The following is a 13,697-nucleotide window of genomic DNA, read 5'->3' as shown; positions in this document are numbered from 1 at the left end:
AGTTGCTAGCTTATCTCTTGATGAACCGGATATGAAGATGGTAATTTTTGCCAATGAAGAAGATATGGAAAATGTTAATGCTATGAATTGAACTAGAAAATTGCTCTCTTTTTGCTTCTTTTTGTACAAGCCTTCTTAAGGATATAGGTTAAACTTCAAATTTAAATTTAATATGACATGTTTTGTGTAATGAGATTGAAAAATGTATTACTATATTTTGTCATATTTTATATAATGATAAGAGAGCTTAATGGAAAAGAATTGATTATATATTAATGAAAAAATTAATATTTTCATTTACATTGAGTATCTTAACATAAAAAAATAAAAATATTAAAAAATTTATATTGCTGTATCTTACTGTATTCATGTCTTCATTTTTTAAAAAATTATCATGTCGCCGTGTCTGTATCGTGTCGTACTCGTATTCCGTGTCCATGTTCGTGTCCATACTTGTAACAACCAATGTGGAGGGAAAAGGTATTAGAAAACCAAACAATAGAAAGCAAAAAAAGTATCTGTTTTTCATGGTTTTAGAAATGCCAACAAACAACACTAAGAGTATCTAATGGCGTATAGGAAAACAGAAAACAACAAATCTAAGTTCTCCTATACGCTTAAACTAGTTTTTTTTTTTTTCTTTGCCTTTATTTTTAAAGTTAACGAGATTAGCCTAAGCCTTCTCTATTCTACCATGGAAACTAAAACATTTGCAGCAACTTTCCAGGGAGCAAACCAGAAAAGATAAACAAAGGGTTCTTATTTATTATGTTTTGTGCTATGGTTTCGTTTTTTTTTTTTTTTATTTCCATTTCAGGTTCCTTGTTCGGACAGGATGATTGTTGAGAAAAAAATTGTTGGAAACTGATGAAGGAGAGTGAGAGCCGTTATTGTTGGTATTTAATCCGTTGTAAATGAAAACAAAAATTCTAATTTGAGCATTATTCTTCTCCAAATTTTGTACTTGCTGTCAATTTTCTTGTTTTTAGACTGTTGTTACACATAGACTGTCACTTTCCTTTCTTCTTTGGTAAAATTTTTATCACTAAATTACAACTGGCATGGAATTCTCTTAAGCCTCTAGTATCAACATGGTACCTGAAAAAAAAAATTATTTTCAGTGTTTTAACAGACAAAAACCACTTGCTGTGATTACAGAGAATTGAATTATTACTTGCAAAGCATAAAAATATACTTACTAGAAGTTGGACATAATGTTTTTTTTTTTTTGATGAATCTGATGTGAAAATGGTGCAGATATTTGTTACTAAATTTACTTGATATCACATTTGTCATTTGGAAAAGACATGCAGACTTTCCATTGATTCAGGGAAGTAAATAATTTGCAGAATCTATGTTGTAAAGGTGAAGGAAGTTCATTTATTGTAAGGATAAAATCTAGTAGCAAAATACAACCTTACAAGAATGTTGGTGAGCCATCCCCTCTAGGTAGCTAGCAGACGTGGTTTAACTGTCTGGTTTTGTGGTTTTTTTTTTCACCCTCACCCCAAAATTGGTATTTGGCTATGGCCATGCTCCAAATATAACATTGTGGGGGGTTGCAACTGACAGTTATAAATGGATGGTTGAATAAAAAATAGAATTCTCCTTAACAAATTCCATCCTTTCTTTCTCCATTAAAGCCTTCCAAGAGGTTACCCTGGTAGGGCTGGTGTTGTTTCATTATATCAAATCAAAAAATTTTAAAGGAGCAAACACCCAGATCTTGCAATATAATAGCTCATTTCCGACAGAGCCCCCACCCCCACCCCCATCCCTTACTTTTTGTTCCTTTTTTACCATTTCTCGGCCGCCGAGTGGCTTCCGCGGCCGGTAAGAGTCGATAAGCTTCCGTTTGGATTCCGTTTATTAAGTACAAGAAACAAGAACCGTCTTGTTTTCATGGCATTTCTCCATAGATATAGATAAGAAAATTGGTACAGGAACTTTTTCATTTTTTCCTTTTGAAGGTACAAGGTGCTTCGAAAGGAAAAAATGGTGAAGGAAGGAGAGCCAAGAAGAGAGGCTATTACAACGTCGTCATCGTCGCCATCATTATGCGACTCCGAAACGGAAGATTTGGAACGTATGCCATTGGTGCCATTACCATTGATGAAAAACAATAGGTATTTATCGAAGCAATTATCGCTGTGTGAGACGCGACGGGAAATTGCTTGGGAAAGAAGGCGGCGCCAGATTCTTCGTCAAGAGAGAAGAAAGAATGGGATCATTGAGAATGGGTTGACAGATGAAGACCTGCATGAACTTAAAGGGTGCATAGAGCTGGGATTTGGATTCAATGAAGAAGAAGGCCAAAAACTTACAAGCACATTGCCTGCATTAGACCTTTATTTCGCTGTAAACCGACAGCTTTCTCCAAGTCCAGTTTCAACCCCTCATAGTCGTGGCTCATCGTTATCACTTGGTGATCGGTCATCTTCTTTTGGAAGCCCTACAAGTACTGAGTCAGATTGGAAAATTTACAGCCCAGGTAATGTTTCAATTCCAAACATATATATATAACACCAGGTTGATTGGTGTGGTCATGTAATAATAAATGTGGTGCCAAATTGCATTTTTTTCAGGGGAAGATCCTCAGCTAGTGAAGACTAAGCTAAGGCATTGGGCGCAGGCTGTTGCATGTTCTGTGCTGCAATCATTTTAAAAAGGGGTGGTTTGTATAGCGGCAGAAGAAAAACAAAGGAAGAAAAATCTAGAGTCAGCAATCAGAAAGAGGTTGGATTAATTAATTAAATTGATTAGGGTTCTTTCTTTGATTAAACCAAAAAGAAAACATGCATTTTTGGTCCTTGAAGGACAAAAAACAAAGTTTGTTGGTGTTTCAGCCATGGATTCATCCATTTCTTTTGAGCAAAACCAATGAGATTTTGGCCCTGGGAAAATTCGGATTGTGGGAATGTACTTTTCAATTGCTAATCATGAGTTGAAATAATACCAGCCCTTTAGACCTGTTCTGAAGATCAGCTTTTATGCTTGTTTTCTTTTGTGAAACTTACCAATTTCTTGCATTCCCACTGCAATTGGAACGACGGTATTATGTCTTTCTGCAATCATTGATGTTCATTTCATTGTTTCATCAAGAATTTCTTACAACAATTTCTAGCATCATACTTTCATTGCCTGCAATATATAAATTTTGGGTTTAATCTTCAACTCTAAAATTTGCATGCCCACATATACTAATTCAATAATTTTTGATACAGCAACACAATACATTTAAACACGTAAACACTGTAATAAACACCAACATGTTTATAAGACTTCTTTTTTTTCTTTTTCTTTTTTTTTATATGATAAGACCACAAGACATTATTAATACCTAAGGGAGGACTAGTTATAATATGGAAATCCCATACTTTACATCATCAAAGATATTTTAGCCATGGAGAAGAAATATGGCAAGTGAAGAAGACACCCAAACGGTAAAACAACTATTAATAAGTCGGAAGGTCATTTATCGTCAAGATCCTTGAGCTTTATTGGGAACATGAAAATATTGGTCACCAAATATCACGTGAGTTCAACTACCTCATACCATTAAGTCAAAGTACATGACATGATTTGTCTCAACACAAATATTCTCATCCCGTCAAAGATATTTACCTATGTATTCTATAATAATAGTTAATGGCAAGTTCAACACATTAACATGACTTTACATGAAACCCTCGCCTATAAATACCTCTAGAAAGGAGAAAGAGATGATTAACTTTTCAAGAATACTAAGCCTACACTCTATCAACATTCTTTCAAATCTTAGCTTTTACATTCTCTTCACCTCTACTCTTTATAACCTCCGGCGATTCGCCCTGGCTGGGTGAGTCGGCCTTGATAGCAACCACTCTTTTCTCCTCTACACTCCTCTTTTAGTACATTGTATCAACAATATTATATATATTATAAATTTATCTATATATTAATATAAATACCTTATTGAAAACATGACTCTAATTTCCTGAAGCATAGCAACGGGCATGGTCTTGTTAAAATCAAAGTTACATGTTAATTTAGACATGAAGTTCGTAGCTCGATTTGTTGGCCGGATGACACATAATGTTACTTTGATGATATCTATAAAGGTTAAAGTATTTGAGTGGTATTTATATTATATGAATTAAATTAATTTAATCTTTCTATTATTAAATAGATTAATTTAGTATATCTGTGTGCATGTGTGCATTGGAAAGGGGAGTTTATAGATTTTGGGGTTATGTGTAGTTTAGCTGAAGAAGATTTTCCTTTCGTTTGTTGTACTCTGAATGCAATTATTCGGTAGTTCTAATATAAATATGGGAACTTGTTGATACTTCTACTGCAGTGAGGCAGAAAGTTGAAAACTTTCTGAATGCTGCTTGTACCGGGAATCTTGATCTTCTCAAGAGTAAGGTGACTATGTTTTGTCTTTAATTTATTATTCCAATAGTTAAATATTAATATGATCCCCCTTCGTTTTGAGTAGAGATTGCGGCTCAACTTGATGAGGGAAAGGGACTGGCGAAAACAATGGCAGATATTAAGGATGCGAACAAACGAGGGGCAATTCATTTTGCAGCAAGGCAGAAGTGTGCAATTGTTTTTGGAAGAATTGAGACGAGATATGAAGATGGTGTTTACATCCCAAAATATTTCTCAACTACACTGCCAAATATGCTTTGACTCCTGCTGGAACATGGTGCCAATCCTGCTAGACTCAGTGACTCCTGCTGGAACATGGTGCCAATCCTGCTAGACTCAGGGTTTATGGAATCTCTATTCGTTGAGATATTCACATAAAATAAATCTTGTAAAATTGATCCCTTTCTCACAATATCTCAGTTTGTATCAAATGATAGAACACGTGTAAATTTGTAACTCTTGTATTTTGAATTCCAGATTTTGCTCCGATTTTGAATTACAAACCAACCATTCAGTTTCTTCTTATTTCAAACAAAGTTGAATTTTGAATTCACCCCAATCTTCTGGATGACAAGTTTTCGCTTTTTACGCATGTATAGAGATTCCATAAACCCTAAATCCAATTCTATTGATTTTCTTCCTTTTTCGGTTTTAATAAAAGAACAAATTTGCAACAAAAGATCATTCATCATTCAAGAAAAGAAAATCACATTAATCCGCATGCTATAAAGAACTAAAAAGAAAAACAAGGGCTGCAACTCCTCAGAAGTTGGCGGGATTTCCAGCCGGTGGGGCTGGATTGGCTGATGCTGCTGGGTTAGGTTTCTCATCCTTTTGAAATTCTGCCTTCACATCTGCTTTCCCAGCTCCGTTGTTTGCGTAACCTCGAAACATCGGAGCCACGTTAATTGGGAAACCTTGGTGGTCAGGTGCCGGCGGTAGTTGAAAAGGCCGAGCAGGTCTGAGTTGTCCTGCCGGTATTTCATATGTCTCCTCATCGATGGTAATGGTGAGTCTCGTCGCAGAAGGAGGTATAACGAAATAGCAGAGGTGACGTGCATCTTGAGGTTGCGCCGCCATTCTTGTGGTGTAGATGAATCTTGAAAATGGGCGAATCTTGAAGTGCCAACTAACGGTAGGTTTTCAACGATGGCAGTTTCTCGATGATGCTAGGTAATGAACAACAATATTTATAGGCAGATATTATTGAAATATGCTGAAAAAAAATTTGAGAAACTATATATGAAAATTACAAATATTCCTTAAATTAGCTATCCTATTTCTTATTAAAATAAATATTAATAAAATATATTTAAAACTTGTTAATTGGTTAAAATACATAAGAAAATTACGGAAATACCATTCTATAATTAAAGTAAATTATTTTATTAAAAATATTTTAATATTTTTATTTTAACAAAAATTAATAAAAATATGCATAAAATAAATTTTGAATCCGCACCAATTGGATTAATAAAACTTTAAATTTACCACTCAATTAAAGCATCATTTTGATGTATTTTATATATTTTATTTTAATATAAGAATTTATTATTTTCATGAGTTGTATATATTAATAATGTTGTTGATTGAATTGGTGTCACAACTTAAACTCCATATTAACTCACAATTGATGAAAAAATTATTATGAATTATTGTGGTGCATTTAATATTGCTTATCGATGTATTTATGTGTTTAAATATTAGGATATTATCTTTTAGCAATTTGATTCATAATAAGATATTATCTCTTAGCAATTTGATTCCTAAAAGAATATTATATGATATTATTATGGGATAGTATCCTTTAGCAATTTGATTCCTACATAACTACTATTGTTTATACATATATCATAACTTAAGAGATTATTCTATTCTTGCCATTATTCTAAATGGTTGGCGACAAGACTTCTCCTCTTCCTTAGATTCTAGAATTTGAGACAACGAACTTTTATTTAATTTTGTTGTCTCTGTCGTAAGAATATTTATTTTTAGTAAGAAATACAGTTGTTTTCTTTAATAGTGAGTTAAAAATTTGTAGATCAACCTAATTCAATTGTGACACTCCCTACCCGAATTCGGCGATCGATTTGAGTAAAAGTATAGTGGTATTAGGGCACGATTTAGTCGATCCTTTGGACGTAGGAATTGAGAGAAGTACCCCTTATATGCATGATGTAAATCTGGCTAAGTTTCTCGCATTATGAACCGATCACATAATAGTCTTTCAATCGATTTGCTCAATTTTGATTAGACTACGGGCTATTTAGATTATCACATTTGCTTTGTGGGCAAAACATTTGAGGATAGTTACAAACAATATTAATGAGTAATGAAATTTTATTTAAACCAATTTATTTGAAATATTACAAGTACAAAATAAAAAATACACAACACTTAAAGCATTATATCCTAACATCTTCATCGTTCAATCAAGGCAAATAGAAATGGCAGAACGCAAATGGCTTTCTCAATTTAGTTTGTGTGATATAGAAATCGATATCTATTAATCGGAGAATGATTCTCCGATCATACGAACCTATACTCATACTGTTGCAAAGCCAAGCGACAAGAAAATACTCCAACACCATTGCATCTTGAGCAACATGTCCTTTGAATCTCAATAATTTAGTAGCCATTACAGTATGATTGGAAATTGTAGTTTGGAGGTACTTAGGGTAAAGCATCAAAGACGATTTATTTTGGTTTGTTATGAAAACTAAAAAGTCTGACTGTTTATTTAAAAGTTTTAAAATCAGAGTTTTGTTAGAACTTATAAGTGAAACTTGACACCCATAAGTGTTGACTTTAATATATATATATATATATATGTTAATTAAATTACATTACCTTTTAAAAAAAATTATGTTCACAACTTAACACTTATAGATGTCGAGTTTAATATTTAAGTTTATACACAATCGCTTCAGTATTTAAATTAAAATATTATTGTTTAATTTTCAAATATTACAACACGAAGTTAATCAATACGTTTGTTGAAGTAGAATAAGAATATCATAATAATTACCCTATTTTCAACGATACCATATTCTAAAAATTAACTTTCCCAGAAACATTTTAGTAAATATCATTAAAATCCCACGTAAAGAAATAGCACCATAGGCATGCACGCAACTTTCACTTTAAATGGGGATTCTCTTATTAATTTTTGAAAAGAGGGTGTGCAAGTGATGGACCTTTACCAACACAAGAGCGAGATTCTCTTCATTGCTCCCACAATATGCACCAGCCGTGGCAGGGTACTATTCTACCACTAAACCACTGGTGCTTGTTGAAAGATTTGTTTCAGAACGGCCATTCGTATTTTCTACCATCTGAATTGATCCATTTGATTAAAGAGGAGTAAATTTGAAAATTAAATATTAATATATTATTAATTAATTAGAAAAATATAGAGTCAGTAATCAGAAAGAGGTTGGATTAATTAATTAAATTGATTAGGGTTCTTTCTTTGATTAAACCAAAAAGAAGACATGCATTTTTTGTCCTTGTTGGTTTTTCAGCCATGGATTTATCCATTTCTTTGAAATAATACCAGCCCTTTAGATCTGTTCTGAAGATTAGCTTTTATTTGTTTTATGATATTTTCCAATTTCTTGCATTCCCACTGCAATTGGAAGGAGGGCGTTATGCCTTTCTGCAATCATAGATGTTCATTTCCAAGGATTTCTTACACCAATTTCTACCATCATACTTTCATTGCCTGCAGTCTATAAATTTTGGGTTTAATCTTCAACTCTAAAATTTGCATACCCACATATTAATTCAGTAATTTTGGATACAGCAATACAATACATTTAAACACCAAATAACATGTTTACTATGGTAAGACATTTTATTTTTGGTATGATAAGACCCCAACGCATTATTAATACCTAAGAGAGTACTAGTTATAATATACAAATAGCATTTCCCCTCCAACTTTATCAAAAGGAAGTTATTTTAGTTATTTATTTTTATTTATTTAATTTTTCGTCCTTCTTTTGAATTTTTGTTTTCTGTCAAATCATGCTAAAAAATTAACATTTGTTAACTTTGTTAATATGTCATACACGTTGTTGCTGCCGTGGATGACACGTCAATATTTAATTAATTTTTAAAATTTTAAAAATATTTAAAGAAATATTTTTTATAATTTTATACTTTTAAATAAATTTAATGAATTTTAATTTTAAAACAATTTTATAACCTTTTTTTATTTTTTTAATTTTAAAAAACTAATTAAATGCTTACACTGCATAATCATTTAGCAAAATTGAAAAAAATTAAACTATTTCATTTTTTTTTGGGGATGATTTAATAATTAAAAAAATCTTAATTTTGAAGGTTAAAAAAAAATTAATTGAGGGCTAAAATATTGCTCAACTACTCTGCCAAATATGCTTTGACTCCTGCTGGAATATGGTGCCATGCTATACTCAGTGAAACTGCCCGTTATTAGAACAGTCTTTAACCCACTATCCGTTGAGATATTCACATAAAATAAATATTGTAAAATTGACCCCTTTCTCACAATATCTCAGTTGTATCAAATGATAGGACACGTGTAAATTTGAAACTCTTGTATTTTGAATTCCAGATTTTGCTCCGATTTTGAATTACAAACCAACCATTCAGTTTCTTCTTATTTCAAACAAAGTTGAATTTTGGATTCACCCCAATCTTCTGGATGACAAGTTTTCACTTTTTACGCATGTTTAGAGATTCCAAAAACCCTAAATCCAATTCTATTGATTTTCTTCCTTTTTCGGTTTTAATAAAAGAACAAATTTGCAACAAAAGATCATTTATCATTCAAGAAAAGAAAATCACATTAATCCGCATACTATAAAGAACTAAAAAGAAAAACAAGGGCTGCAACTCCTCAGAAGTTGGCGGGATTTCCAGCCGGTGGGGTTGGATTGGCTGATGCAGTGGGGTTAGGTTTCTCATCCTTTTGAAATTCAGCCTTCACATCTGCTTTCCCAGCTCCGTTGTTTGCGTAACCTCGAAACATCGGAGCCACGTTAATTGGGAAACCTTGGTGGTCAGGTGCCGGCGGTAGTTGAAAAGGCCGAGCAGGTCTGAGTTGTCCTGCCGGTATTTCATATGTCACCTCATCAATTGTAATGGTGAGTCTCGTCGCAGAAGGAGGTATAACGAAATAGCAGAGGTGACGTGCATCTTGAGGTTGCGCCGCCATTCTTGCGGTGTAGATGAATCTTGAAAATTAACGAATCTTGAAGTGCCAACAAAGGGTAGTTTTCAAACGATGGCAGTTTCTCGATGATGCTAGGTAATGAACAACAATATTTATAGGCAGAATTATTGAAATATGCTGAATTTTTTTGAGAAACTATATATAAAAATTACAAATATTCCTTAAAATTAGTTATTCAATTTCTTATGAAAAATATTAATAAAATATATTTAAAACTTGTTAATTGGTTAAAATACATAAGAAAATTATGGGAATACCATTATGTAATTAAAATAAATTATTTTATTCAAAGACATTTTAATATTTTCATTTTAATAAAATGAATAAAATTATGCATAAAATAAAATTTGAATCCGCACCAATTAAATTAATAAAACATTGAATTAATAGGAGGATCCTCGACCAATCTTAAGCCTAATCTTCTACAACAATAAGACCTAACCAGGCTATCAACAGTAAATTCTCTTTTCAAGATATATGATAAACCTTCCACTGCTTCATTTGTGCTAGAATATGATGAATCTTCCATTGATTCATTTGTGGTAGAACTTCAACAAGTGCAGAATTTTAATTTCCTTAAAAGCCTTCTTGAATAGTGTTAATAGCCTCAATACTATCAGTTTGGATTAAAACCCTTTTGAAACGTCTGTCTAAAATAAAGTTTAAACCATCCAAAATCCCCCAAAGCTCAGCCTCTAACACCGTACAATTACCCAAATATCTGTAGAACCCCATGATTCACGCATTATGATCGCCCACAAAACCTCCAATTGCTGCAAAGCCTTCGTCGAGTCTACCGAACCATCTATTCTCAATCTTACCCAACTGCCAGCTGTATACAAAGTAGGAAGACAACTTTGTGACTTGTGAACTACTGCTTTCGACACTAAAGAATGTTGCTTTGCCCAACTATAAGAAATTTTAAGGACCTCTTCGTAACTTTAGGAAAAGCCTTGAAAAGTAAGTTGTGGTTCTTCCAAATACGCCAAGCGATAATCCCAAAGAGACACGACCAATCCACCCCATCTAAAGTAATAAAGAAATGATTCTAAAGATTATTCGTCATCTAATTGTGGAGGGAACCATTATAAAACTCGGAAAGTCTTTCTTCTGGAATGAATTTATCCCAAATGATTCTAGCAGCAGAGCAATCTCTGAATACATGCAACACATCCTGGTAATCCTACCCACAAAAACCACAAGCGTTTAAATCTCCGTAAGTAAACGATGCTTTAAGGCAAGCCATAAGAAGAAACAGATTCGTTGAAGGCCTTTAAATCTCCAAGGTAACTGCCAAATATGTTCTTTTAGATTCAGTGCACCACTATGAATCTTTCCATAAGCACTTTTGAGAGAAAAATGAGCCAGTTGATGTGGCACCCTATACTATTTTATCCGGGCCCAGAGAAGGATGAGGCAATGAAACTCCAATAATTTTGTTAATAACCTCTTCTGAAACCCATAACTTGAGAAGATCCAAATTCCATGAACCATCACCTGCAATCATACTACTAAGAGGATAACCCATATTAAGGTTAGAAGAGCATGGAATTTGAGAAAATAAGGGACCACAATTTGGAATCTAAGGGTCACGCTAGCATTTAATAGTATTACCATCTCCTACAGACCAAACAAGGTTTTTATGGATAAAGGGCCATACCTTAGCAATGAATCTCCATAAAAAGGAACAACGCCCTCTTGATAAATTTATAGGCAAACCACTAGCAATGCCGTATTTTTTCTGAAGGACCCGAACCCATAAGGCATTGACATTAAAAATAATGTTAAAACCCACATTCATCATGAAAAAAGAGTTGTGATCCTTTAAGTGTCTTAGAACAAGACCCCCCATGAGCTTTCGATTGGCACACCGAATCTCAACTTACTAAGGCTAACTTAGCATTACCATTATTAAATCCCAAGACAAATTTCCATACAATGCACTTGATGTTATCATATAAGCCTTTAGAAACCATTATTGTCTACATAAAATAACTTAGGATCAAAAGAAGAATCGATTGAGCTAAAGTCACCCTACCTGCCAAGGAAAGCTGTTTGGCATCTCAACTAGATAGCTTGTTACACACCTTATCAACCACGAAATATAGCGTGTTGTTGGTGACCTCATGGAAAAAGGGCAGACCTAGATAAAACCCCAAATTTCTCACTTCCTAGAAACCAAAAAACTACTAATATGCCTCCCTAACATGCCATCAACAACTTTGGAGAAAAAAATTTGTCTTCCTCATATTAATCCTATGACCCGAATAATTACATTTTTATCGAGAATGCCTTTGATAACCTGAGCTTGATGCCCATCAGCATGACCAAAAAGGATGAAATCACCTACGAAAAAAAGATGGGAAAGCAGTAGACCATTACGAGCCAGACGAATAGGATTCCAATTGCCAGCATCAATGGTAATACGTATGCTTTGAGCCAACCATTCCATGCAAAAGATAAACAAATAACGATATAAAAGGCAACCCTGTCGAATGCTTCTAGCTGGCCAAAATTTCAGAGTTGGAACCCCATTCAACAAAACCGCATAATAGAACTAGAAATTGCAGACATAATAAGATTACATAAAAAATTAAGAATATATGCAGCTTGAAATGACACGTCAATGAAATCCCAACGCATTCGATCGTAAGCTTTCTTTAGATCAATCTTGATGGTCATCCATCTCCTGTTTTTCTGCATGCTCCTCATAGAGTGAATAACTTCTTGTGCAATAACAATGTTGTTAGTGATATTCCGTCTTGCTAAAAAGTCAGTATGCTCATGAGCTATAATTTTTAAAAAGACCACTTTAAACCGATTAACAATGATCTTCATAACCAGTTTATAGAGAATAGAACATAAATTGATTGGCTGAAAATGAGTGAAACCTTCTAGATTTTAAATTTTAGGGATAAGAACAATAAACGAGTTATTCAACTTCAAATCAATACTACCACCAGCAAAGATACCCTACATGATCCCATTAACTTTGATAAAAAAATGTGTGATAACCATCACTTCTTATAGCCTTTAAATGTGCTATGTCAAACAAAGCAGCTTTAATTTTCTCATCAGAAACTGGATTATTAAGGAGATTAAAATCCTCGTCAGTAAGGCACAAAAAAGCATTCGGGGGTAAACTTTCATCGAACTGGGGTGTTCGCCATACAAAGTCTTATAAAAATTGACCGCTTCAAGCTTCAATTGCTCTTCAACCATAATCCACTCACCCAAATCATTCTTTAAAGCGGTAATTTTATTCTGATTCCTTCTCCTCAAAGTGCACATGTGGAAAAATTTAGTGTTGCAGTCCCCTAAAACTAACCAGTCACAACGAACCTTCTGATGCCAAAGTAACACTTCATGATGCAACATATTTTCCAATTCCCCTCTAACTTCCATTTCAACTTGATTAAGATAGTCCGAGTTTCTTCTATCACGCTCAATCTCAATGCTTTGAAGTTTCCTCGTCAGAAGCTTCTTACAGGTAAAAATATGACCATACACATCTTTATTCCATCTTTTAACCTGATCAGTAAACTCGGAATGTGCTATTGACATGTTGGTAGAAACTCTCCAATTCTCTTTAACGAAATCTGAAAACCTTGAGTGTTTAATTTAAGAACCTGAACGAATGCTTTCTTGAGGAATGAAATTCAGGCATCACTTAAAGGTCTATGATCAGATTTAGGTTACAATAGGTGTGTCACCATAGAGTTCAAAAACTTTCAACACCAAGCATTATTTCAAATAGTCCTATCCAAACGCTTCATGATCCCCTCTCTCTGCCAAGTGAATTGTGAACCTTGAAGACCCAAATCTTACAACTGAGTTGATTCCATAAACTCACCAAATAAGAGGCATATTTTCCCTATAGTCTGTCATCATCTCTTCTTAGTGGTTGATAGAATAGCATTAAAATAACCAATCGCCATCCACGGAGACCCATCAACTGGAATAGTATTATGCAAATTCTCCCATAAATGTCTCATTTTACTACAATTAAGGCTGCCATACACAAAGGTTACCAAAAATGGCTTCTAAAAAAGGTACCAGA

General features: G+C 33.6%; 2 protein-coding genes across 2 annotated transcripts; one reads left to right on the top strand and one right to left on the bottom strand.

The window, feature by feature from the left end:
• The first annotated feature begins 1,611 nt into the window (after window positions 1-1,611).
• Window positions 1,612-3,117, top strand: LOC108473308 (uncharacterized). The gene is made up of 2 exons (XM_017774808.2): window positions 1,612-2,491; window positions 2,586-3,117. Exons 1-2 carry the CDS (start codon window positions 1,996-1,998, stop codon window positions 2,663-2,665), a joined length of 576 nt encoding a protein of 191 aa, XP_017630297.1. The 5' UTR covers window positions 1,612-1,995; the 3' UTR covers window positions 2,666-3,117.
• Window positions 3,118-10,703: 7,586 nt separating this feature from the next.
• LOC108472231 (uncharacterized) lies at window positions 10,704-13,201 on the bottom strand. Its single transcript, XM_017773740.1, has 5 exons — window positions 12,980-13,201; window positions 12,653-12,791; window positions 12,260-12,426; window positions 11,940-12,194; window positions 10,704-10,820 (listed from the first exon to the last, which is right to left on the bottom strand). Exons 1-5 carry the CDS (start codon window positions 13,199-13,201, stop codon window positions 10,704-10,706), a joined length of 900 nt encoding a protein of 299 aa, XP_017629229.1.
• Window positions 13,202-13,697: the final 496 nt, after the last annotated feature.

This window comes from Gossypium arboreum, chromosome 11 (genome assembly GCF_025698485.1).
Source record: "Gossypium arboreum isolate Shixiya-1 chromosome 11, ASM2569848v2, whole genome shotgun sequence".
NCBI lineage: Eukaryota > Viridiplantae > Streptophyta > Magnoliopsida > Malvales > Malvaceae > Gossypium > Gossypium arboreum.
The sequence above is the reverse complement of the archived record's forward strand: the minus strand, read 5'-3'. Positions and strand labels throughout refer to the sequence as shown.

Excerpts from the sequence above, each read along its gene's own strand:
- LOC108473308 (XM_017774808.2), top strand. The coding sequence starts at position 1,996 with ATGGTGAAGGAAGGAGAGCCAAGAAGAGAGGCTATTACAACGTCGTCA. Across the intron at positions 2,492-2,585 it reads TTGGAAAATTTACAGCCCAG|GGGAAGATCCTCAGCTAGTG; the intron begins GTAATGTTTCAA and ends CATTTTTTTCAG.
- LOC108472231 (XM_017773740.1), bottom strand. The coding sequence starts at position 13,201 with ATGTCAATAGCACATTCCGAGTTTACTGATCAGGTTAAAAGATGGAAT. Across the intron at positions 12,792-12,979 it reads TGTTACTTTGGCATCAGAAG|TTCGATGAAAGTTTACCCCC; the intron begins GTTCGTTGTGAC and ends CGAACACCCCAG. Across the intron at positions 12,427-12,652 it reads AAAGGCTATAAGAAGTGATG|CTCATGAGCATACTGACTTT; the intron begins GTTATCACACAT and ends TAAAAATTATAG.